Source organism: Meriones unguiculatus, chromosome 15, assembly GCF_030254825.1.
Source record: "Meriones unguiculatus strain TT.TT164.6M chromosome 15, Bangor_MerUng_6.1, whole genome shotgun sequence".
NCBI lineage: Eukaryota > Metazoa > Chordata > Mammalia > Rodentia > Muridae > Meriones > Meriones unguiculatus.
Genome location: NC_083362.1, coordinates 78,760,814 through 78,783,610, shown reverse-complemented (window position 1 = coordinate 78,783,610; position 22,797 = coordinate 78,760,814). Strand labels below are relative to the sequence as shown.

The following is a 22,797-nucleotide window of genomic DNA, read 5'->3' as shown; positions in this document are numbered from 1 at the left end:
TGTACCAGGAAGATCAGGAGGTTCCTGAGGCAGAGAAGAGGTGTAGTGTTGCTTTGCCAACTAAAAGGCAAGGCATCCTGGTAGTCCTTGCAAACTGGATAAAAGAACACGCAAATATGCCTGGAGGTGATGGTGTATGCCTTTTTTTTTTTAAGATTTATTTATTTATTATGTATAGAGTGTTCTGCCTGCACACCAGAAGAGGGCACCAGGTCTTATTATAGATAGCTGTGAGCCATGTGGTTACTGGGAATTGAACTCAGGACCTTTGAAAGAGCAGCCAGCATGCTTAACCTCTGAGCCATCTCTCTAGCCCCAGCATATGCTTTTAATCATAGCACTCCAGAGGCAAAGAATGGTGGATCTCTGTTAGCGTTACTTTTTAAAAATTATTTTATTTACCCTTCTTATGCCTTTTTCTCCCTTCTCCATTCCAATCCTTTCCAACACTAGGTAAGAGAGAAAGAAGGTTAGTGGGGAGATAGGGTGGAATTCTTTTTGCTACTTCCTGCTGAATAGGGCATTGGGGCAAGTCCAATCATTGTTTCTGGATATCTTCAAGCTCTTGTCAAACTGCAACAGCAACCAGGAGAAGCAGTGGGGAAGCAGCCTTTTTCTTTCTCAGACTCCCCCACCCCTACTCCTCTGGGCTACGGCATTTATTCTCTCTCCAGAGTCCTCAGAATTAAACTATCTGCAGTGGGCAAGGAGCCCTTCTCAGAGCCTGCAGGAGGCAAATAGTTTGCTGCTGTGGATAATCTGAATTGGCCCCATATCCCATACCTGGGATTAAAACAAAAACATGTTTACATAACATAACTGGGTTTTTAAAGACACCAAAACTTTCCACTACAGATCTCTATGAGTTCAAGACCAGCCTGGTCTACAGCAAGTTCCAGGACAGACAGAGAAACCCTGTCTCCAAAAACCAAAAAGGAATATAGTATTTAGGGGTCAACAGCTATGTGCTACATGCTGTGTTCTGGGAGGGGTGGATGCAGCTACAGTTCTGCCTTCAGTAGAGCAATTCCCTAGGGTCTGCCCACCCTCCCAGGTTTATCAGATGGAGGCATTGTGGACATGGTTAGTGCATTGCCCTGGCATTGTTCAGGTCCAAGACACAACTGCATTTGGATTCCTACTCTGGTTGGAAAGACATTTCAAGGCTTCCACTAAGTCATTCCTAAGTTGGTCCTCAATCCATAAACTACGAAGGATATTTACAAGTTATCAAGAATGTCTATGTGCTGAGATAGTTCTAGCTCAACTTATCACAAGCTAGAGTTATCTGAAAGGAGGGAGCCTCAGTTGGGAAAATGCCTCCATAAGATCCTCCTATAAGGCATTTTCTTAATTAGTAATAGATGGGGGAAGACCCAGCCTATTGTAGGTGGTTCCATCCCTTGGCTGGTAGTCCTAGGTTTTATAAGAAAGCAGGCTGAAGCAAGCCAGTAATCAGCACCCCTCCATGGCCTCTGCATCAGCTCCTGCCTACAGGTTCCTGCCCTGTGTGAGTTCCTGCTTTTGAGGATCAACTGTCACATGGAACTGTGAGTGAAATAAACCTTTTCCTCTCCAAGGTGTTTCATGACAGTGGTAGTAACCCTAAGACAGTTACAGGTTCAGGAAAGTTGCCCAGATGGTATTTGGTTCTTTTGAAGGCCTGTGCCACCACATCCAGCATGTTTGATTCTTTTATACAAACTCGTCCATCACCTGACCACCACAGTCCTCATTAACTAGGAGGCCAATGGCATCTGGACCCTTGGAATTAGTAACAATTCAGAGCCAGTCAAGACCAGCAGTCAGTCAGTCACTATCCACCACCCAAAGAACCAGCCTTTCCTTAACCCTAACCGTCACCCCAGGAAGTAACTGCTGATACCCTGAAGTATACATGGAGATTCAGGGTAAACATATTGCCACAGGCAGGGCCCTTCCTCCAAGACCACAGCCTCTGACAAAATGTTTCTCGTGACAAGTGAAAAGCTGAGCCTCATGCTGACCGGTGTCTGGAAATTCAGCACTGTCCAAGGAAACATCTAAGACAACTCAGTAAAGTCTATGCTCAGATTCATATGTGGAAGCTCTAACCCCTAACATGACTGCTTGGGAGCAGGGCCTACATGTGTATAATTAAGGCTAAGCAGGGACTTATGGTTTGGACCTTCAGGATCTGATATAAAGAAACACTAGGAACTGGGGATTTAGCTCAGTTGGTAGAGTACTTGCCTAGCATGCTCTGTAAATCCTGTATTTCACTATGTAGTCCAGACTGGCCTGGAACTAGCTATATAGACCAGGTTACCTCAAGGTCACAGAGATCAGCCTGTAATCCCAGCACTTGGGAGGTAGAGACAGGTGGATCTCTGTGAGTTTGAGGCCAGCCTGGTCTACAGAGAGTTCCAGGGTAGCCAGAGCTACATAGTGAGACCATGTCTCCAAAACAAGCAAACAAAAAACAAAATAAATGAAATAGGAGAGAATTCCCTCCCTCTCTAGCCCCACACTCAACTTGTCATGAGTGCAGTGAAGAAGTCAGCTGCCTACAACCCAAGGGCAAAGGCCTTAACAGATACCAACCTTGCTGGCACCTTGATTTCAAACCTTCGGAACTGTGAAAAACAAATTTTGTTAAGCACCCAGTCTGAGGCCTTTTTGTGTATGTATGTGGGACCTGCCCAAGAAGACTGTGACCTTCCCAAAGGGATGCTGACATTTTCAAGAATCCCCAGGTCTAGGTTCCCATGCCAGGGGAGGTGCAGTACTGCTTTCCCTCATATTGCTGGGAATGGAACCAAGGGCCTCATATGTGTTCTACTACTAAGATATATTCCCAGCCCCTCTCATGCACACACCTTCATGGGAGCCTGGAAACCACACACTGACCTCCCTACGTATCCAACCAAAGCCAAGTTCAGGGCCTTAGGTCCATAATGTCCCTCAGTGGTGCTCTCAACTCTGGGTAAATGAACATGAGACACACCTCTGACACAGCATCCCTACACTACATGCCTGCTTTCAAAATGATCTACTTTCAAATGTTTCTTCCCAAAAAATACTTTATTTATTAAAACAATATATCCATAATCCATGATCCAAAAATACAGATATACATCTTTACATTATTTAATAAAAAGATTTACAATAGTATCTCTCCTTTACAAAGGAGACATGGGTAATAATTCCTTGAAAATAAAATGTGACATTCATGTTAAAGCTGCATCATCCTGATGGATGGAGTGTGGTGAAGAGCAAACACCACAGCACATTCTGAGGGAAAAGACATTCTCAGCTCTCCCTTGCTTTAAAGCTCCTCTCAGCATAAGCAGTGAAGACCAACCTGTTTGTGGAGAACAAGGCCGCAAAGCCTGAAAGAAATGTCCCTCACTGTTCGATTTCAAATCCTGAAGACCTAACCTCCTGGTCTCATAACCAAGCCAACCTTAGTCCCATTACCACATGGAGGAGTTGCTCTCTGGACAGTGTTATTGCTTGAAGCATCCCTGCCAAGGCCTTCTGGGGACAGGTGAGGGAGAGAAGGCAAGATGCTGTATACACAAGAGCACGCAGGCAGCAACTTCCCCAGCCATCCACAAGCCCTCACAACTCATGGCTCTTCACCGCAGAGTGGAAGACACAGCTGATGGCCTGACTCCTACTGACCTCACCTGCTGGACAGATGAATGCTTGGACCATCACACCACTGGCATGTTCACAGATCTGGGGGCTCAGGGTTTTTTCTTGTTTGTTTGTTTTGTTTTATTAATTCATCATGCTTCTTCTAATATGAAACTGGAGAAATTCAAACTACTGATAATGTGCACAGAAAACAAGGAAGGTGACTCCTCTCAGCAAAACACTCATGTACTTAAAAGAAGGGGGATTACACAGGGAGGGCCCAGCCTTGACTCTGGCAAAGCTGCTGCCATAGTGACCTGTCAGGGTCACCCTACCCATTCTAAGAAGCAGGGATGGCTCAAGAGCCAGGTCTCAATGAGCAGGCACCAAAGAGCGTCTGGTCCGACAAGAGACAGCTAGGGTTTCTCGTATGGTGCTCAGTGGCACAACAACATGCCTTCTGTGTTTCCGCAGCACCCGAGGCAGAGCTGGTGCTAGGACACTTTTCCTTGAACTTCCTCTTTGCTCACAGACAGCAACAATGGGAATGACCCTAAGGATTTTCCCTCTGCTTTCTGTTTTGTTGCCAGGGATCAAACCTAGACCATCACCTTTGGAACGCAGCTTTGCTCACCACCATACAACCAATGCCACACTGAGCTTCGTACTTGGTAGACAAGCATTCCATCGCTGAGTTTAACCCCCAAGCCCATGATTCTGTTTTTTTTTCTTTTTTTCTCCCCAAGCTATATGCATCTTATTTTGGTGACATTATTATAACTGTTAAAAAAACAAATAAATAAAAAGTCAGAAGCCAATATGGCCCCAGACACTCAGAGAAAAGCTAACATGACCTCAGGAAGCAAGAAAATGGAGCTAATCCAGCCTCTAACACCTCTACCAGTAAAACATCATTTCTTCCCAAAGGTCTCAGCTGCCTCAGGCTGAATCTCAGGTATTAACCTAGCTTCTAAGGCAATCAGGCAAGATCTGATTAAAAATTTGTGCTTCCAGAAACTGTAAAACAGGTCCAGGCATGATGGCACACACCTGTAATCCCAACATTTCATGGCTAAAGCAGGATGATTGCAAGTCCAAAGCCAGTCTGGGCTACATAATAAAGCACTGCTTCCAAATAAATAAATAATTTAAAATTTAAAATTAAAAAGATGCATGGGGCCTGACCCTTAGCACTGAAGAAAGAAAAACAAAAAAGATAAAAGAATAAAGAAAAGACTGAGGATGTAACTCAATTTGTAGAATGCTTGCCTAGCATCCATGGAGTTCTGGATTGGAGATGGGTGGTGGTGGTGCATGCCTTTAATCCCAGCACTAAGGAGGCAAAGGCAAGAGGATCTCTGACTTTGAGGCCAGCATGCTCTATAGAGTGAGTTCCAGAACAGCCAGGGCTACATAGAGAAACCCTGTCTCGAAAAACCAAACTAAAAAAAGTTCTGGGTTTGGTCCCTAACACTGCAAAACCAGATCTATTGTTGTACACCTGTAACTTCAGCATTTAGAGGTGAAGGAAGAAAGACCAAAAGATCAAAGTTATTCTCAGCTACACTGTGAGTTCAAAGATAGCCTAGGATACATGAGACCCTGTCTTTAAAAAAAAAAAAAAGAAAAAGAAAAAAAATCCTTATAACTTACCCTTACAACCTTTAGTACAACAAAAAGCTGTTATGTCTATCTAATCTGAGCCTGAGAGGGGTCCCCAGGGAGAATGCCAGGCCCCTCAAGCCCACAGGTCACAGGAACCAACATTTCCAAAGCTCTTCCTAGCCTGGAGACAAGCTCGGGCAGTTGCCTATCAGCTACAACTACCTGCCTGACACCTGCTGTCCAGGAAGAGTCAATGTGGACTAACGTATTCAGTAGCACAAACACAAGCCACTCCCCCATCTCCCTCTATCACTGGGACAGGCTATGCCCAGCAGGAACATGACCATGATGCCATGGTGTGGGGCAGATACAAATCCCTTCTGCTTTCTTGTCTTTCCTTGGTATAAAGTGGGAAGGAAATCTATATATTTAGCCATGGCCATCATAAGAAAACAAGGTGCCTATTGTCACATTAAAAAAAAAAAAAATGGCTCTCCTTAAATTGGAAATTGCATAACCCAGCTCTGTCTTGTGGGTCTTTTTCTGGGATAAGACCACAAACAGACTCTCTTAGTTCTCAGAGAGCCTGAGTCCCTGGAGAACATGCCAGAGAAATTCTAAGTCAAAGGACGCTCTCAGGGTCTTGTTACACTTAAGAAGCCATCACAGATGCATCTCAACAGGCCCTGTGCATACACTCCCCAACTATTTCCAAAAGACAGTTCAACACTGGTTTCGTGGAGAGTGGTTAAACAGAGTACACTCTAATTTCCTACCTTCATTCCAGAACTGCTACTGCGCACACAAATTCACAAATCATGTCACATAATTGTAGTCCCCTTGAATGTAAGCTGCTGGTCTAGTGGGATGCAACACAGCAGAGTTCTAAAATCAGCTCACAGTAGACAGACTCACTTCATAGACACACAGACCCATGACCTTCATGCTATTACAATAACTTCATCTTCACAGTAAAAAAGTCAGGAATTCCCAGAGAGGTGGAAGCTCAGCCTGGCTGTTTGTCCGCTGTTGGGCAGTGCTGGTTGTGATAACTGACAGTCCGAGGCTAACGGAAGCCGGATCTCCAGGGAAGGCTGGAAGCTCACACTGAAAAGGTGGCACACAATGCAACAGAGGGCATTTCCACCTGGGAAAAGACCCCCCAGTCACTTCCAGACACATCAGAGGTATCTTGGCCAAGAATCCCTGGTATCCAGTCAGGGTCAGAGCACAGCAAGGGGCGGCGCCTGATAATACTTTGCTCACAGAGCAACAGCTGTGCCTCCATGATGCCATTAGACAAGTCCTGGAAAACATGGGCACTCAAGGCTGACCCTCTAGTCACAAAGCAGTGGCAGTATACCATGTTAAAATGTGTCCACCCTGCACCATGCACTTTGCCTACAGCACACAATGACATACAACCACCAGTGGCCTGGCCATTCCCAGTGCTGGGAGGTTGCGGGATGGGGGAGCCTGCTTGCAACATCACCGTGGCAAGTCCCTGTGAGATAGATTGTTCTGTGCAAATGGTGCAGTGGCTTCTTGTTTTGGGAAATATCCAAAATTACAACTGGCCACTGAATTATTAAATATCAGTCGAAATAAGGTAGTTTTAAAATGAAAGATAATATTGCAACATGAGTGAAGAAATATATTAGCTTGCTCTTCAGTCTGGCACAACGGCCTCTTCTTTACTTCTTCTTCCTCTTTTCCTGAACACATCGTGGACAGAACCTGTGACGAGAAAGGCACCAGGATCAAGCCTCTGCATTGGTTCTCCTGGCACACAGGACACCCAGGTATCCTTCCTGCATATCACAGGGTAGCTGGACTCTGATAAGATAGTGCCAGAAGAGAGCTACAGTTTTTCCTTTGGGAAAAGCTGGCATTTGAACTGCAGGTTCACACGTATCTTGAGTTGACTTGAGATATATACGTATCAGCACAGCCTTGAGGTCAAGTTGATGAGACTGGTCATGAGGTGCCCACTACAGAGGTGACCCCACTAGCTGGTTGGCAGATTAGATATGCTGAAGACCATATGTGTAGACATGAGCCTGATAAGCCAGTGGCTAACAGTTTCTGACACAGCTGCACTGGACCCTGAAGCCTGTATGGGTCACACAGGTTCCAGGGCTGTGGGTCAAGCATACATCCGATCCTTGAGTGTTCATGGACACTCAAGAACAGAGTAGCCAACTCATGATCCAACAGGACATTCCAGTAAGTCTCCCAATGTGGGAGACAGTTCTTACATGTTACAGACAATATCACTTCCCTCTGTACTACGAAGCTCTGAGCACCTAGGCCTGTACTATAATGACCTTGTCAGTCACAAGTTGATGTCTCTCTGAGGAAGCCCATCCTGGTAATCTGCAGAAAGACCACATTGGAGCCTCATTCCCTAGTTCTTCTGTCTGGCTTTGGGCCCAACACATTGGGCAGCTGCCAAGCCTACACTCTCAGAGGGAGCACCCCAACAGCTTTGCCAGTGCAGTCAGACTCCCTCAACCTAGAAATGCTACAAACTCACTGCATTTAACTTGAACTCAAAGTTGCCTGCTCTTTTCCCTTTCCTCAGCTGAGTAACCACCATCCATTGGAGCCCAGCCACATATCTGCTATCTCATGCCCACTGCCCCCAATACCCAGCCCACTTCCATAAGGCATAGGCATAGCCAAAGGACCTGCCATATGGTTCTTGTAGCATGAAGTATAGAGCCATGCAGAATGTCTGCCCAACAAGGTGGGATTATATTCACACCACATACTTCACCAGCATCAACTTTCCTTTCCCAGCTGGCCACAGGCTGATCTACACCCGAGAATGTTACCATGAGATGCTTCAAGTGTTCCTCTGAGAAGGGCCCATATATATTTTAATGAATATGCATCCATTTTTAAAGTGAACAAAGCCAGGTTTTTATTCAAATAAAACCTTGGGGGCCAGGTGCAGTAATCCCAGCACTCAGGGAGGCAGAGGCAGGCAGATCTCTGTGAGTTTGAGGCTAGCCTAGTCTAGAAAGTGAGTCCAAGACAGCCAGGACTATAGAAAGAAACCCTGTCTTGAAAAACAAAAACAAAAGTCCTGGAAGCATCTTGAACAGTGGCCTACTGCTGACCAGAGCTAGGATGGGAACAAGAATGCACAAGTTTGCTGTGCTGTTAGACAGACACCCCTGGGAGGGAGCACAGCTCCTCCTTTACAATTCTCATTTCCCCTAGAGACAAGAAACTTTTCTCCTGGGTTTCATTTGAAATAATGTCTATCTAACCCGGAACCACAGTTCTGTAGTAGAGCACTGGTCTGGCATAGAGGTAGTGGGCCCAAATAGCTCTTCTTCAAAGAGCACTGGTATAGACACTATGTCAGCCCAGGTGAGCTGAGCAGATCCCCCTCTGTGAGCTTAACATCACCACTGCCCCTCCCCAGCCAGGACCAATGCTGCAGAAATATGGAGACACACAAGACCCAGGGCACCAGACGGGCTTGCCCAAGGGGGCGGTCACCCCATACTAACCACTTTCCTTTGGGCTTTGTGGTGAGATCCACGCAGGCAAAATGAAACCACTCAATTGGACACTGCAAAGCAAGGGGAAAGCCTGTGTCACACCCATGCACTCTGTATGTTAAACACAGAAAGGCCAAAACCCACCCATATGTCCAAGATTTGACCCAGGTTACTTGTACTCTTTAAGATCCACTCACATCTGGATTGTCACAGCCAATCATCTCCCCGTAGGACACCTGGTGGCACAGGCAGTACGTAGGTTCATTCGGATCCACAGGCATGTCCAGCACATCAGACGGATGCACAGATAGGATACTGTCCGTAAACTCTGACCTAAAGGGAGAGGAAGGATCTGATAACCACAGGGGAAAAGGAGGAAGGCAGAGGACACACAAGGCCAGATTGCAGCCCTTCCACCAACAGCCCAAGGCTCCTCTACCCTGGAACCAAAGATGCGTGCAGGTTCTAAGAAAAGAATCTACAACGACCGCACTAATGATCATCCATAAACTTGCCTCCAATTTTCTTGGAACCTGGGAACCTTCCTAATGTCACTGAGGTACATTTTCAAGGATAACCTCAAAACCTTCCAGCCAAATCTCCCCTGGGAACTTGCAGTCAGAATAATATGGTTGCTAATTACCAGCTGAAGAGGTTCCCTTGGACTAGTAGCAGCCACAAACCTAGGGGCAGCAGCAAACAGCAAGTGGCAAGCACACCACCCTCACATGAGCAGAGGCCCCAAAGGCAGGCAGTGGGGACTGAAATTACTAACAGCACTCACTATGCAACTGCCATTGCTGTCTACTGGAGACAGAAAATAGAGCCCTCCAACAGTGCGAGGCTGCTGCTTTCTCTGGGCCTCCTCCTGTGTTGGCTGCTACCTCCTGTTAGAGACAAGAACATGGACCCCGGCCAGCAGATAGCTTACATCTGACAAGAGTCTCTGTCACCCAAGGCTGGCCTAAGGATTGAGACATTGAATAGCTATACTGTAACCAATGGATATCTCCTCCTCCCAGAAGAGAAAGACAATGTATCCTCTGCATCTTTCCAGGTACTTTCACCCCAAACATATACTTACCTGCCTCTTAGTCTTTGAACAGTAGCCTAGCAAGAATGCTACCTCTTCATCTTCCTCCTGTAACTGTTGTCTAAACAGCCCAGTCCCACCGTTCACTGAAGATCTGGACACTGAACTTACTCTTTACATGTATTTCTCAAATAACCATATCAACTGTAGGGCAGTCTAGACAGTATAATCCCTATACCTGTAACACCAGTATCTCTACTCACCCCTAAACTAGGAATGTACAGTGATAAATAACTATGGTCAGTCCCCATGAGGGTAAATGATACAGGTGCAGACAGGAAACAAGACAGAAGCCTGGGCTCCCTGGCTCTGATTTTCTGAATGTTCCCCAGACCTTTACAGTTGTTGCATATGTGCGTGGGTGTGCACATCTACATTCCAGCCCAATACCTTGGGGGCTCTGGAATTGGGGCCTCTTCTTAGCAGGTGACCCATGCTTCCAACACCTGTTTCTTTGAAACAGAAATGTTAGCACAAGCAGAGGCAGGAGGATTACTGTGAGTTCAAGGCCAGTCTGGTCTACAAATCTAGTCCAGGACAGCCAAGGCTACAGAGAAACCCTGTCTCAAAAAAACAAAACAAACGAAAGAAAAGAAAAAAAGAAAGATGAAAAGAAAGAAAGAAAAAAAGGAAGGAAGGAAGGAAGGAAGGAAGGAAGGAAGGAAGGAAGGAAGGAGCAGAAACGTCACAACAACATTGCCAATTCCAAGTGCTCTACAGTATTACTTTTAAGCAACATCCTCTTAGTCCTTCAAGTAGGAGACTAATTTCTTATAGACCTGCCTATGACACTCTGTGCCTTGCCCTCTGCATGGCCCACTGTCAGTAGACACCATGCAGGCCCCTCAGAGGCAGAAGCCAAGCCCAGCAGGGTGCCTGCCTCTGTTGCTCAATTCTCTTGGTTACAGAAAACTTTCCCACAGTAAGCTCCACCCAACAGCCACAGCCATTCAGCTATCCTGTCACCTGCAGCTCAGAATCTCCAGGTTTAGGCAGGCAGGCATAGGGTCACCAAGCTTTAAGGCAGCACTTGGAAATCTGAAGCAGGAGGATCCCAAGTTCAAAGCCAGCCTAAGCTATAAAAACAGTTCAAGGCCATCTTGCACATACTAGAACCCTGTCTCTGCAATATAAAACAAAAAACAGGGGGCTGGAGCAATGGCTCAGAGGTTAAGAACACTGCCTATTCTTCCAGAGGTCCTGAGTTCAATTCCCAGCGCCCACATGGTGGCTCACAACCATCTGCAATGAGACCTTGTGCCCTCTTCTGGCATGCAGATGTACATGCAGGCAGAACACTGTATATATAATAAATAAAATCTTAAAAAAAAAAAAAAAAAAAAAAACAGGAGAGAACAGAAGAGACTGAGAAGGTTACCTAGTTACAGCCTGCAGCTGGGGCATGTGATTTGCTCTAGCCCTTGCTAGGTATGCTCCCCTCCCCAGATGTGGCCAGGAGCTCCCTCCAGATATGACCACCTGTAATGCAAGTTTTGTTTATTTTTGTAAACTCGGTTATGTTATGTAAATATGTTTTTACTTTAATCCCAAGTGTGGAATTTTAGCTGGGCTACAGTTTGTCCACATCTGTTAATTGTCTCATGCCGGGGTAGCTCTTACCAGTGGGTAACAGCCTTCCAGGTTCAAAAGGAGAAGGGTGTGGCCTAGGGCTCTGAGACTATAAATTTGAGAGCACAGAAAGTGTGACCTATAGCAGTTTGAAGAGACCAGAGAAATGAACAGTGTGGTGGTTTGGAGCAGACAGACTGAGAGAAATGCTTCAGAGCACAATGGCTTGGAGGAGACTGCTGGCTGTGTTTGCTGTTGACAGAGATTGGTATAGATCCCTATAAGAACCCTTATAAGAAGTAAAAGGGTCCTCTCTCCCCACTAACCTTCTCTCTTCTACATAGGGTTGGGAGGTTGGAAGGGAGATAAAGGCCTAATAAAGTAGTTTTTAAAACAAGCGCTACAACTACCCATGTGCTTCCTGATAATGCAGGTAACCCAGAAGGGACCTAGCAGCTTATCCAAGCTTTAGAATAAGGGCATGCAGATGAAACTGACCCCTTTGTGTCCACAGGCAGGCCTTGACTTCCCAGAAAACAGGCCCTGGGGCAACCAAGAAGCTGAATGTTGAATCTCACTTATAGGACCCCAGATGGGAAAAAGATGGGGTCTAACAGTTCTAGGAAAGTACTCTCCATGATACCCATCATCTGGCCAAGTGGTCACTGAGCCACAGGAACCTGACTGAACACTGCTCCAAGTCCCCCATGGAAAATGACAGTCATCACGAAGCTGGAACTGAAATATTTAGTCCACCTCATCTATGTCATAAAAAAAACAAAAACACCAAACATGGCTAGGGATCAGGACTGTGTATAACTCCAGGCTAGCAACAGGCAAGTGTCTATAAACTTCAGATTCTGACACCACACCAAGCTTCCCACCTTGATCCAGCAAGTCCAGGACTTAAGTGCCTCTTGCTGTCTCTAGATATCTACTCTGTGGAAGCTGCTCTGGGCATCAGATGTCAAGGCCTGAGCCCACCTTTTGTTCCATCAGTCTGCCCTGGCTGAACACATGTAAATTGGGGTAGTGACAGCACTGTCATTCAGGGGCCAGAGAGAAGATGAGACAATGCCAAGTCAATACAGAGCAGGTACCCTACCACGACACCATTCAGCCATCACTGCAGCCAGCCCAGCAAACAGGCCTGAAAGCAATGACTGTCTCCTAAGCATCAGCCATAATATGAGGGCTCCCATCAAGGGAGAAGCTCAACAGTATGCCTCAATCTGTGTGTCTTTAGGAGCAGTTACAATGCCTGCCTGACACCTGAGGCCTCAGGAGGATGCTCCAGCCAGTGGGCAATGGCCTCCCCACCACCTAGAGAACCTATGCAGGGCTCTTCATGCCTAGGACACCAGGTGAAACACTCAGTGAAGACACCAGCAAGAATATTTGTGCAAACCCAGAAGTAGCACAGTCACACAGCCTCTGGTTTCTGGGAAGGAAGGAACATCCCACAAGTCAAAAATGCAAAGCTCAAAACCACCTCTTGTAGGCAGCAAGACCCTGGAGTAATGGAGCTGGGTGACTTTTAACTGGAGAGGGGTTTGTACCACTGCTGGATTTGGCAGAACTGGTGACCCAGCTATCAACATAACACTTTAGGACCTACATGTGGACGCCATATACCCTGAGAACATATGCTGAATATGGGAACTAAATGAGGTACAAGTTAACAAACGCAGGGTGACAATTCCCTCAGCTCTAGAGTCTGTGAGAACAGGAATTGTTTTCATAGCCAGCCTCCCTCAACCCAGAAGCAGTGTAAACTAGAGGCAAGAAAGGGAAGACCCACTACCTCAGCGCAGATTGAAACCATGGGCAACTTTGGGAAACCAGAATTCTCAGATCAGAGCCAGGGCAGGTTCCCACAATACCTGAAAGTGGAAATGTGGGTAGGGTGCTAAGCAGACCCCAGCTCAATCTGCCTGGACTAAAGAAGAAATTACCCTAAGGAATAAGAGATGGTTACTCTCCACATCATTTATATAAGTTATTAAAAGGAAGAAAAAAGAATCACTGGGCGGTGGTGGTGCACGCCTTTAATCCCAGCCCTCAGGAGGCAGAGGCAGGCAGATCTCTGTGAGTTTGAAGCCAGCCTGGTCTCCAGAGCAAGTTCCAGGACAGCTAGAGCTACCCAGAGAAACCCTATCTTGAAAACAAACAAACCAACCCCACTTACCCGCTTTTATGCTTCTTTTTCTTTGGCGTATCCTCTTCTGATGTCCTCCTGCCTCGGCCCCGGGAGCTTCTTTTTTCTTTCTGACTCCGACCTTCTGAAGAACAAAGACCCCCCCCCCATTATTCTCACAGAACAGATCCAAGCAAGATTCACCCAGCTTCATTTACCATCGTGTTCCTAACACATTTAGACAAAAGCCTTCAAAATTGCAATCACTAGCAAACAGATTATCAGCCAACTTGCTTTTCAAACTTCGTGGTCCAGAGCTTTCAAAGTCACTTCCGTCCATTCTGTCCTTCAGGTCAGCCTCAAAGCGTGCCAGGTCAGCATCAAGCCTTCGGATGTGTTTATCTACCTGCAAAAGAACACGTGAAAAGCTGACTTTAGAGTAAACAGGACAGGGATGCAGCTCACTGGCTCAGCAGTTGCTTGGTATGCACAAGGCCCTGGATCAGATTCCCCCCCGCACCCCAAGAAAACACAAAACATGGTTTCACCAACAAGACAAACAGAGGGCCTCCCTCAAAAAATCCAAAATCACAGGAGTAGGCCCAGATGAAGACACCCTCCATGTGTTCTTTGCCTCTATGTGTACACACTTTCCATTCTATGGCACGCAAGGCAGGAGTGAAAGCCTGCACTTGGCCCGGCACTCACCATCTCATAGGTCTGCATGGCCAGCTGCACCTTGTCATCACTGTACTCCTTGCACTTGCTATAGGCACTCTGGATCTTCTGCAGGTGCTCCACACGCTGCTCTGAAGAAAGAGTCTTCACTGTGGCAATGTACTCCGCAGCCAGGATGTCAATCTCTGCTTTCTTATCTAATGGGGACAGGTGAGAAGTGGAAGCAAGAGATAGAGTGACATGTATCCAGGGAGCTGGCAGGAGCATCACTGGCCATGTCACTGTGTGCTTCCTGGTACAACATACACAGGATAGACCCAGCACAAGTACTGTCCAGCAAGGGGTCAAACTGCCCTCCGATTCTCCTGAACAGTATATTTATGGTCATTTTCCTAGCTCTTGGTGCACAACTTAGTCACATACCTAAAGGAGAGGTATTTAGAAACCAGAAGACACTCAGGATAACATATTCAAAAGCCCAGAGCAAGAAGCACTCTAAACACCCAACCTACAAGACTAGGAAGCAAGGCACATGCCCCATCCACATTACCTAGCAGCACAAGAGAAGAAAGGAAGGAGGGAGGGAGGGAAGGAGGGAGGGAGGGAGGGAAGGCAAAGGTGGGCAATAAGAGCATGTTCTTTAGAAGTACAGAGTTGAAAGAGTGGCATGACAGAACATTTCTACAATCCCTGCACTTGAGAGGTAGAGAAGGAAGACTTAGGACTTCACGCCAGCTTTGGCTACACAGCAAGTTCAAGGCCAGCCTGAGCTAAGAGACCCAGTTTGGGCAGGGAAGAAGGGACAGACAGTAAGGTGGCTCAGTGGATGAAGATATTGGCCATCAAGCTCAATGACATGAGTTCAGTCTTTGGTGTTAGGAAAGAACAGGCTCCCAGTTATCCTCTTACCTCCATATGCACTATGACAGAAACACATGTATGTGTGTATACACATACTCACACAAGTTAATTAATATTTAAAAGGGGGCGTGAGCTGGAAAGATGAGTCAGCAGTTAAGAGCACCTGCTGTTCTTCTAGAGGATTGGACTTTGATTTCCAGCATCTACTTACACTTACAGCAGCTCATAACTGCCTAACTCAGGGGGCCCAATACTCTCTTTTGGCTTCCATGAGTCCTGCATACACACACACAGGTATATATGTTTAAGTAAAAATAAATCCATCTTTTTAAGTTCTAAGTATATAAGGCTGGAGAAAGGCCTCAGCAGTTAAGAACACTGTGTGCTCTTGTGGAGGTCACAGACTTAATCCCACAGCATCTCACAACTCTAAACTCTAACTCCAGTGAGGCTGATGCTTTCCCTTCCAGCATCCTGCAACACCAAGGCACACAGTGGCCCATATACATAAATGCAGACAAAACAGTTATACATATGATTTAAAGTAAGCATATGTTTGGTTGTTTTTTCAAAGTGTGGAAACAGGAGCTGGAGAGATGGCACAGGGGTTAAGAGCACTGGCTGCTCTTCCAAAGGACTGAGTTTCAATTTCCAGCACCCACACAGCAGCTCACAGCTGTTTATAACTCCAGTTACAGAGGATCCAATGCCCTCTTCTGGCCTCTGGGGTATCAGACATGCATGCTGTACATAGACATACATGCAGAACCCATACATATAAAATAAGTCTTAAAAAAGTTTTTTATTTCTTTATTATGTATACAGCATTCTGCTTGTACACCAGAAGCAGGGCACCAGATCTCACTGTAGATGGTTATGAGCCACCATGTGGTTGCTGGGAATTGAACTCAGGACCTTTGGAAGAACAGCCAGTACTCTTAACCTCTAAGCCATCTCTCCAGCCCCCTAAATTGTTTTTAAGTAGGAATATATCAAAAGGCAAAAACTAACTAACTTCTCAAACATTCGTTGAGTATTCTTAAGTATGTGAAACTTTTTAATATTTATTTCAATGCATCTGTTTTGCCTGCATCTATGTAGATATGCTGTGTGTGTGTCTGGTACCTGGTGAAGGAGAGAGAAGACGTTAGATCCCAGCACTCAGGAAGCAGAGGCAGGTAGAGTTCCAGGCCAGCCTAGTCTACACAGCAAGTTCAAGGGCAACCAGGGCTATAAAAAATAGGCTACACAGATGATTCCATGGATAAAGTGCTTGCTGCAAAAGCAAAAGGACATAAGACCGAATCCTCTTGACTCCACTTAAAAGCCAAGTGTGGAAGTATGTGCATCTGTAATTCCAGCTGGGAGATCGGTGGCAGAGACTGGGAAATCCCAGCTAGCCTGGTATATGCAGCAGTGAGTATGAAAAGACAACCTGTTTCAAACAAGGTGAACGATGAGGTTTAAACCCAAGGTGACTTCTGACCCCTACACATGTGCCATGGCAAGCGTATGTCTCCACATGTATTTACACATATGCCATGAACACATGCCCCCTCCCCCACAGGCACGCACACATATGCACGGCAAGTGCATGTCTCCACCCAGAGAGAGACAGTTTTTAAAAAAATGCAAGAAACTATAGACTTGAGTTAAAAGTACCGGTACTTCCCTCCCTACCCCTATACTCAGGAGGCTATGGAAAGGTGCACTGGGAGTTCAAGGCCAGCTTGGGCTACAGAACAAGACCCTGTCTTTTTAAAAAAAAAAAAGAAAAAAAAAAAGTACCTGAGCTGGGCATGGTGGTACACACCTTTATTCCTGGCAGCCAGGAGACAGAAGGGGGGTGGGGGTGGAATCCCTAAGAGTTTGGGGCCAGCCTGGTCTACACAGCCAGTTCCAGGCTAGCCACGGTTACAGGGCAAGACCTTGTCTCAAAAAAAAAAAAAAAAAAAGTACCAGCATTCCCTCCAACACACTGTGCAATGCTAACCCTGCACTATACACAGTCTCTTCAGGGCCCTCTAATCCCCCACATCTTCTACTATATCTCTTCCTGGACAATGGTCAAAACCCAGCTCAGGCTATACCCACCTTCTGTTCTCTGGTCTAGCTCTCGCATCAGCTGGAAATTCCTCTGAAGTTCACAGGGAAGGTTCTCAATGCCTGAAAGAGACAGGAAAGTGCTGTACTTCTCAGTCAGACAAAAATCTGCCTCCAGCGATGGGAGAGACAGCTCAGCTGTTAAGAGCACTTACTGCTCTTCCAGAAGACCCAAGTTCAAGTCTCAGCACTTACGTGAAGGCTCACATCCATCTGACTCCAGTTTTAGGGAATCTGATGCCCTCTTCTGGCCTCAGAGGTCACTGCATACATGTAGTGCACAGACTTACATGCAAAACACCCATATACAAAAAATAATAAATCTTAAGAGGTAAAAAAAAAAACAACAACTATCTCCAGTGCCTTAAACCAAAGCCTGACACAGCTTTGTCTTTTATTCCTGTTCCAGCTTGGAGATCAAAATGATTAAAACCATTTTAGGGGGAGGCACCAAACAGTGCACAGAACAGGCTGACAGTTTCAAAAGCAAGTCAGTTGAAAAGGAGGGATGCAGGAACATGGCCCCAGCAGACACAGACAGGGAAGACAGCTGAGACTATTCCCATGAACTACACTGTCCCTCACCCCTAGGTACACCACTCAGCAAACTTAACTTCCAAAAGCTCAAGCCAGAACCTGGGTTCTCCTTTATCTCTCCAACTTTGTCCTGATGACTATCAAACCAGGAACTATGGACCATGTAGTCCCAGACATGTGTTCTCTGCATGGCCCAACAGATCAGCCTCTAGCCACACACAGCTATGAGCACTGGAAATGCAAACAGTACCACTGAGCAGTTCACCAGACTCTGTAGTTAGACTGAGCTGGTTTGGCAAACCAATTCACGTTGTTTTTCTGCCTGCACTTCAACCCCCAGTTCAGATCTGCTTCTATCCTCAAGCTCATAGCAGGGTCCAGTTGCCTCTCTGGGTCTAGTCACACTCAAATACTCTCCACAGCCCATAAGGCCAGCATTTTAGGGCTAAGTCTTACAAAACTTTTTAAGCCTGTGATTTCCTGAGCTCATCAAGACAATACCATACACAACTTGACTCCTTTGGCCCTGGCAGCTCGTCAGCCCTACACCCTCCAGTGGACCTCTCTACTCTCAGAGCGACCTTTATCTGCAGCTTCCAGATCTATATTTATTTCCAAGCCTTAATCTTCTGTGAACTTTAAAAAGAAAAAAAAAAAAAGTGTGCCCCAACTATCAATGAGTTATAGAGAAATGGGGCTCCTGCCCACACATGGCACAGGGCAGGTGGGGAGAGCAGACAGGGAAGTATCACAGGATGCCAGCACTGAAATGAACTCATCTTGGATCCAAATTAGAATGTCCACTGGATGGACATCAGAATAAAGACAGATCACCTTGGAGTCCCACTTTTCCAGCCCAGCTAAAAAAAAAAAAAAAAAAAAAAATCAAAGCAGAATGGGCGCCCCATTGGCTTGATCCACCTCCCTCCAAAGGGTCTCAATTCCTCCTCTGTTATGAATGGGAAATAATTCTCCTCCCAATACTCGCCGGGAACCAATCTCACCATCTATAAAATAAACGGAGTTAGAAATACCTGGTATGTCAAAGGTGTGCCCGTTATACAGGACAGCATCCCTTGTTGTTGGCTTGCTATATCACGAACTCCCGCGAAAAAAGCGCACCCCACTAGCCTAGTGCTACTTCCCACAGCCCCACATGCAAACATTAGTTTTCTGCTTCACAAGGGGATCTTGCCACCATAAGCAGCAGGTTAAGAAGGGGCGGGCCTCCCAAGAAGCAAGATCGAACTGGGGGCGTGGTCAGCGTCGGGGGTGTGGCCGAGGCGGAGAGAGCAGGCTGAGCCTCAGGCCACACCCCTCCGTGACGCACCTGGAATTGGCGCGGCGGAGGCGGCCGGACCCCGCGCCGCGCCCCACGCCCTCCATCCGCGGCCCCGCCCCAGCCCAGCCGTGTATACCCCCCACTGTCCCCATGATCTGTCCCCATCCGCCCCGGCATCCCGGAGCCCCGCAGGGATCGCGGTGGGCCGGGGTCGGCGGCAGCGGCGGCGACGCGGACCCTCGCGGGCGGCGGCTCGGCCACAGTGCTTACTGTCCAGATAGTGCTCCAAGTACATGGCAGTCGCCATCTTCGCTGCGGCCACGCTCGGGGTCTGCGCGAGCGGGCGGTGCCGCGGACTCGGGGCGGGGCGGCGCCGCGCGCTCACTATTCATGAGCCGCGCGCGTCGATTGGCCACAGAAGGGGCGGGGCGCGTCAGGAACCACCCTCTTGCTTCCGGTCGGCTGCGGTCGCCAGGAGGCGCTGTGGTGTTTGCCCTGAGGGAATCCGGGTGGGCGATGGAGTCTGCGGTTTGCAATGCGGAAGCTACTTCTCTTGCTCCAGCCGCCCTCCAAGCCGTGGCGGTGCCCTGTTGAGTGCCTGGCGGAGAACACCGCCTGCACGTGTGCTGGCTCCAGGCTTCACCCTCCAACCGACACCTGCACCTGCACCTGCGCCCGCGTTGTTCAGACCTGGAGTCTGGCCGGGCCGTGAGACGGCGCGAGCTGCCTGAGCTTTCTCCTAGCTGCGGGGTCCTCCAGGAAGAAGGAGACCCGCACAGGCGTTGGTTAAACCTTGATGCTCTTTGTTGCTATCTTGTCCCGAGGGGTCGAGCCCACACTGGGCCTTGGTGCCTTGTCCCGCACTTTATGAAGAAGCCATGCACACACTTCAATTCCTGTGAAGAAGCCATGCACAGACCTCGACGCCTGCAAAAATACTTGGAAAAGCGTGGGGACACGCGCCTTTAATCTCAGCACGGGGGAGGCAGAAGCAGGTGTCTCCGTGAGTTCGAGGCCTGCGGCCGTCGACCTAGCGAGTTCCAAACCAGCCAAGATTAGCGAGACCGTTTCACAAAAAAAAAGTTTAAGGGGGAAATTATCTCCAGCAAAGATACATGGGCGAAATTTGAGTTACCACGTGCCAATCATGCTTCTACTCTTAACTTTATAGTGACCAGAAGTAAGGGATTCATCCTGTCAGGAAAGCTCCAGGGCCAAGGAACACTACCGCAACTATGCGGGAACAACCCCTCACATCCTTTGACTCCTGAGAGTAATGCCTGTTGGTTGTACGGGAGTTTTTTTGTTACTGTTGGTTTGTTTGTTTTTGTTTGTTTTTTGCTTTTTTTGAGACAGGGTTTCTCTGTGTAGCCTTGGCTATCTTGGACTCTTTGTAGGCCAGGCTGTTCTTGAACTCACAGCCATCCGCCTGCCTCTGCCTCCCTGAGTGCTGGAATTACAGGTGGCTCCACCACCGCACCCCATTGGTTGTACAGTTTTAAAAATTTTTTTAAACTCTGAGCCATTTCTCCAGCCTTAAATTGTACAATTTATCATAACACAACCAAAAACGAGGGGTTTTCTTCTTATTTTGTTTTTTTTTTTTTCCTTTTAGACTTTCTGAGGCAGGGTCTCCCTATTTTGTAGTTCGGGCTGTCCTCGAACTCATAGGTCCAGCTGCCTCTGCCAACCAATACTGGTAATAAAGGCATGCACCACCATGCCTGGCCCATGATCCTCATGATTTAAAAATGCAGCTTGGGAGCACATGTAGCCCAGGCTGCCTTCAATATGAATGTGTAGCCAAGGATGACCTTGAACTGATCCACCAGCCTCCACCTCACAAATGCTAATAATATTTCAGGGGCTCCCAAATGCTGGTATTTCAGGGATGTGCCATTACTGGTTAAGCATTCTACCAAGTGAACTATATTCCCAGCCTTGGAAGCATTCATTCTATTAAAAAAAAAAAAAAAAAGCCAGGCGTGGTAGCACTCGTCTTTAATCCCAGCATTCGGGAGGCAGAGGTAGGTAGATCTCTGAGTTTGAGGAGAGCCTGATCTACAGAGTGAGTTCTAGGACACTCAGGACTATACAGAGAAACCCTGTCTCAAAAGAAAAGAAAATTTACTGTGTATAAGAATTTAAAATGTGGGCTGGAGAGATGGCTCAGAGGTTAAGAGCACTGGCTGTTCTTCCAAAGGTCCTGAGTTCAGTTCCCAGCAACCACATGATGGCTCATCACTATCTATGATGAAATCTAGTGCCCTCTTCTGGCCAGCAGGCACACATGAAAGCAGAATACTGTATAAATAATAAATAAATAAATCTTTAAAAAAAAAAGAATTTAAAATGTTTCCTACTCCCTCTCATGACCTTTACTTTTGGGTCCAGGGCCTTACCTTTGAAGAAGGTGCTCCTCTCTGTACACTTAATGCTTAAATGAGTAAACAAACAGGACTGCACTGTACCTGTCTATGTTCTAGAGCTCATTTTAAACACTAATAGCCCCTTTTAAAGCTGTGTTGGGGACTAGAGAGATGATGGCTCAGGGGTTAAGATTACTGGCTGTTCTTCCAAAGGTCCAGAGTCAATTCCCAGCAACCACAAAGATGGCTCATAACCATCTATAATGAGATCTGGTGCCCTCTTCTGGCCTGCAGATAAACATGCAGGCAGAATATTGTATAAATAAATAAATAATAAAGTTAAAAAAAAAAAAAGCAGTGTTGGGTTCCCTGAAAAATAGAGCATAAGTCCCCATAGGGCTCTGCAACCAGTTTCCTCCTGGTGGTAGACATTTGCATTTCTATGGTAACTCTGTTACAGTTAATGAAACAATATTGACACATTAACTAAAATCCATAGTTTACCATAGGGTCCACTCTTGGTGTGGTCTTATATTTCTGACAAATATATATTAAGTATTCCCCTTATGGCATCCTGAAGAATATTTTCACTGCCTTAAATTCCTCTGGTCTACTACAGTATGGGACACACAAACACATGTAACCATTAAACATTTTAGAATCTCTGTAGCTTTGCTCTTTCCAGAATGCCATTTGGTTGGGATTTATAGTATAAAGTTCTTTTCAAACTGGCTTCACTTTATCATGATGCATTTGAAGTTTCTCCATGTCCCAATATGACTTTATAACACTGTTATTTCTTATTTGAAAAGTTTTCCACTGTGTAATTACCAGTTTATAAGTTTACTTGTTGGAGGACATTTTAGCTGCTTCCATATTTAGGCAAGTGTAGAGAAAACTGATACAATCATTTGTGTGCAGATTTTTCTGTAGACATAGTTTCCAACTCACCTGGGTAATTACTGACCTTCTTGAAAAACGGCCAAGCTGTCCTCCAAACTGGCCACACTGTTTCTGTCTTTTGAACCCTACCCACAGAGTTGAACAGTTCCTGAGTGGGGAGTGAGGACTGAAATAATTAAAGCAAGTCACACTACACATGGGGCCAGCTTGAGAGGGCTGTCAGTAAGACTGCAACCTGAGTTTATTCCACAATTTCTTTTTACAGGCAAAGCAAAAACAAGTCACATCAATACAAGAAAGAAGTTTGTGGAACTGTGAAACTTGTTTTCTAAAACTACTTCCCTGTAGCAGATATGGCCCAAGGTTACACAAACAAGTTTCAAGGAACTTGGCAAAACTTCCTCTTTGTCTCAAGGTGAAGGCCAGGGTGAAAACATGTTTTGTTTTGTTTTTTAAGATTTATTTATTTATTATATATACTGTGTTCTGTCTGCATGTATGCCTGCAGGTCATAAGAGGACATC

The 22,797-nt window shown here is 46.5% G+C and overlaps 1 protein-coding gene across 2 annotated transcripts; it reads right to left on the bottom strand.

Annotated features, from left to right (window-relative positions):
- Positions 1–3,044: 3,044 nt before the first annotated feature.
- On the bottom strand, positions 3,045–19,363 carry Ing5 (inhibitor of growth family member 5). 2 transcript variants are annotated; one of them, XM_021632065.2, is made up of 8 exons: positions 19,272–19,363; positions 17,174–17,245; positions 14,249–14,415; positions 13,835–13,946; positions 13,592–13,685; positions 8,939–9,074; positions 8,751–8,812; positions 3,045–6,963 (listed from the first exon to the last, which is right to left on the bottom strand). In XM_021632065.2, the coding sequence occupies exons 1-8, from the start codon at positions 19,306–19,308 to the stop codon at positions 6,921–6,923; spliced, it is 723 nt and encodes a 240-aa protein (XP_021487740.1). In that variant the 5' UTR covers positions 19,309–19,363; the 3' UTR covers positions 3,045–6,920. The 2 variants fall into 2 exon arrangements, with proteins under 2 accessions (XP_021487740.1, XP_060224903.1); XM_060368920.1 differs by lacking the exon at positions 19,272–19,363 and adding an exon at positions 18,754–18,949.
- Between the last annotated feature and the right edge of the window lie 3,434 nt (positions 19,364–22,797).

Bases quoted from the DNA above. Each gene is read 5' to 3' on its own strand.
- Ing5 (XM_021632065.2), bottom strand. From the start codon at position 19,308: ATGGCGACTGCCATGTACTTGGAGCACTATCTGGACA. The intron at 17,246-19,271 runs GTAAGCACTGTG...TGTCTCTTTCAG, and splicing joins CTTGGAGCACTATCTGGACA to GCATTGAGAACCTTCCCTGT. The intron at 8,813-8,938 runs GTGAGTGGATCT...CTTGCTTTGCAG, and splicing joins TTGGCTGTGACAATCCAGAT to TGTCCAATTGAGTGGTTTCA.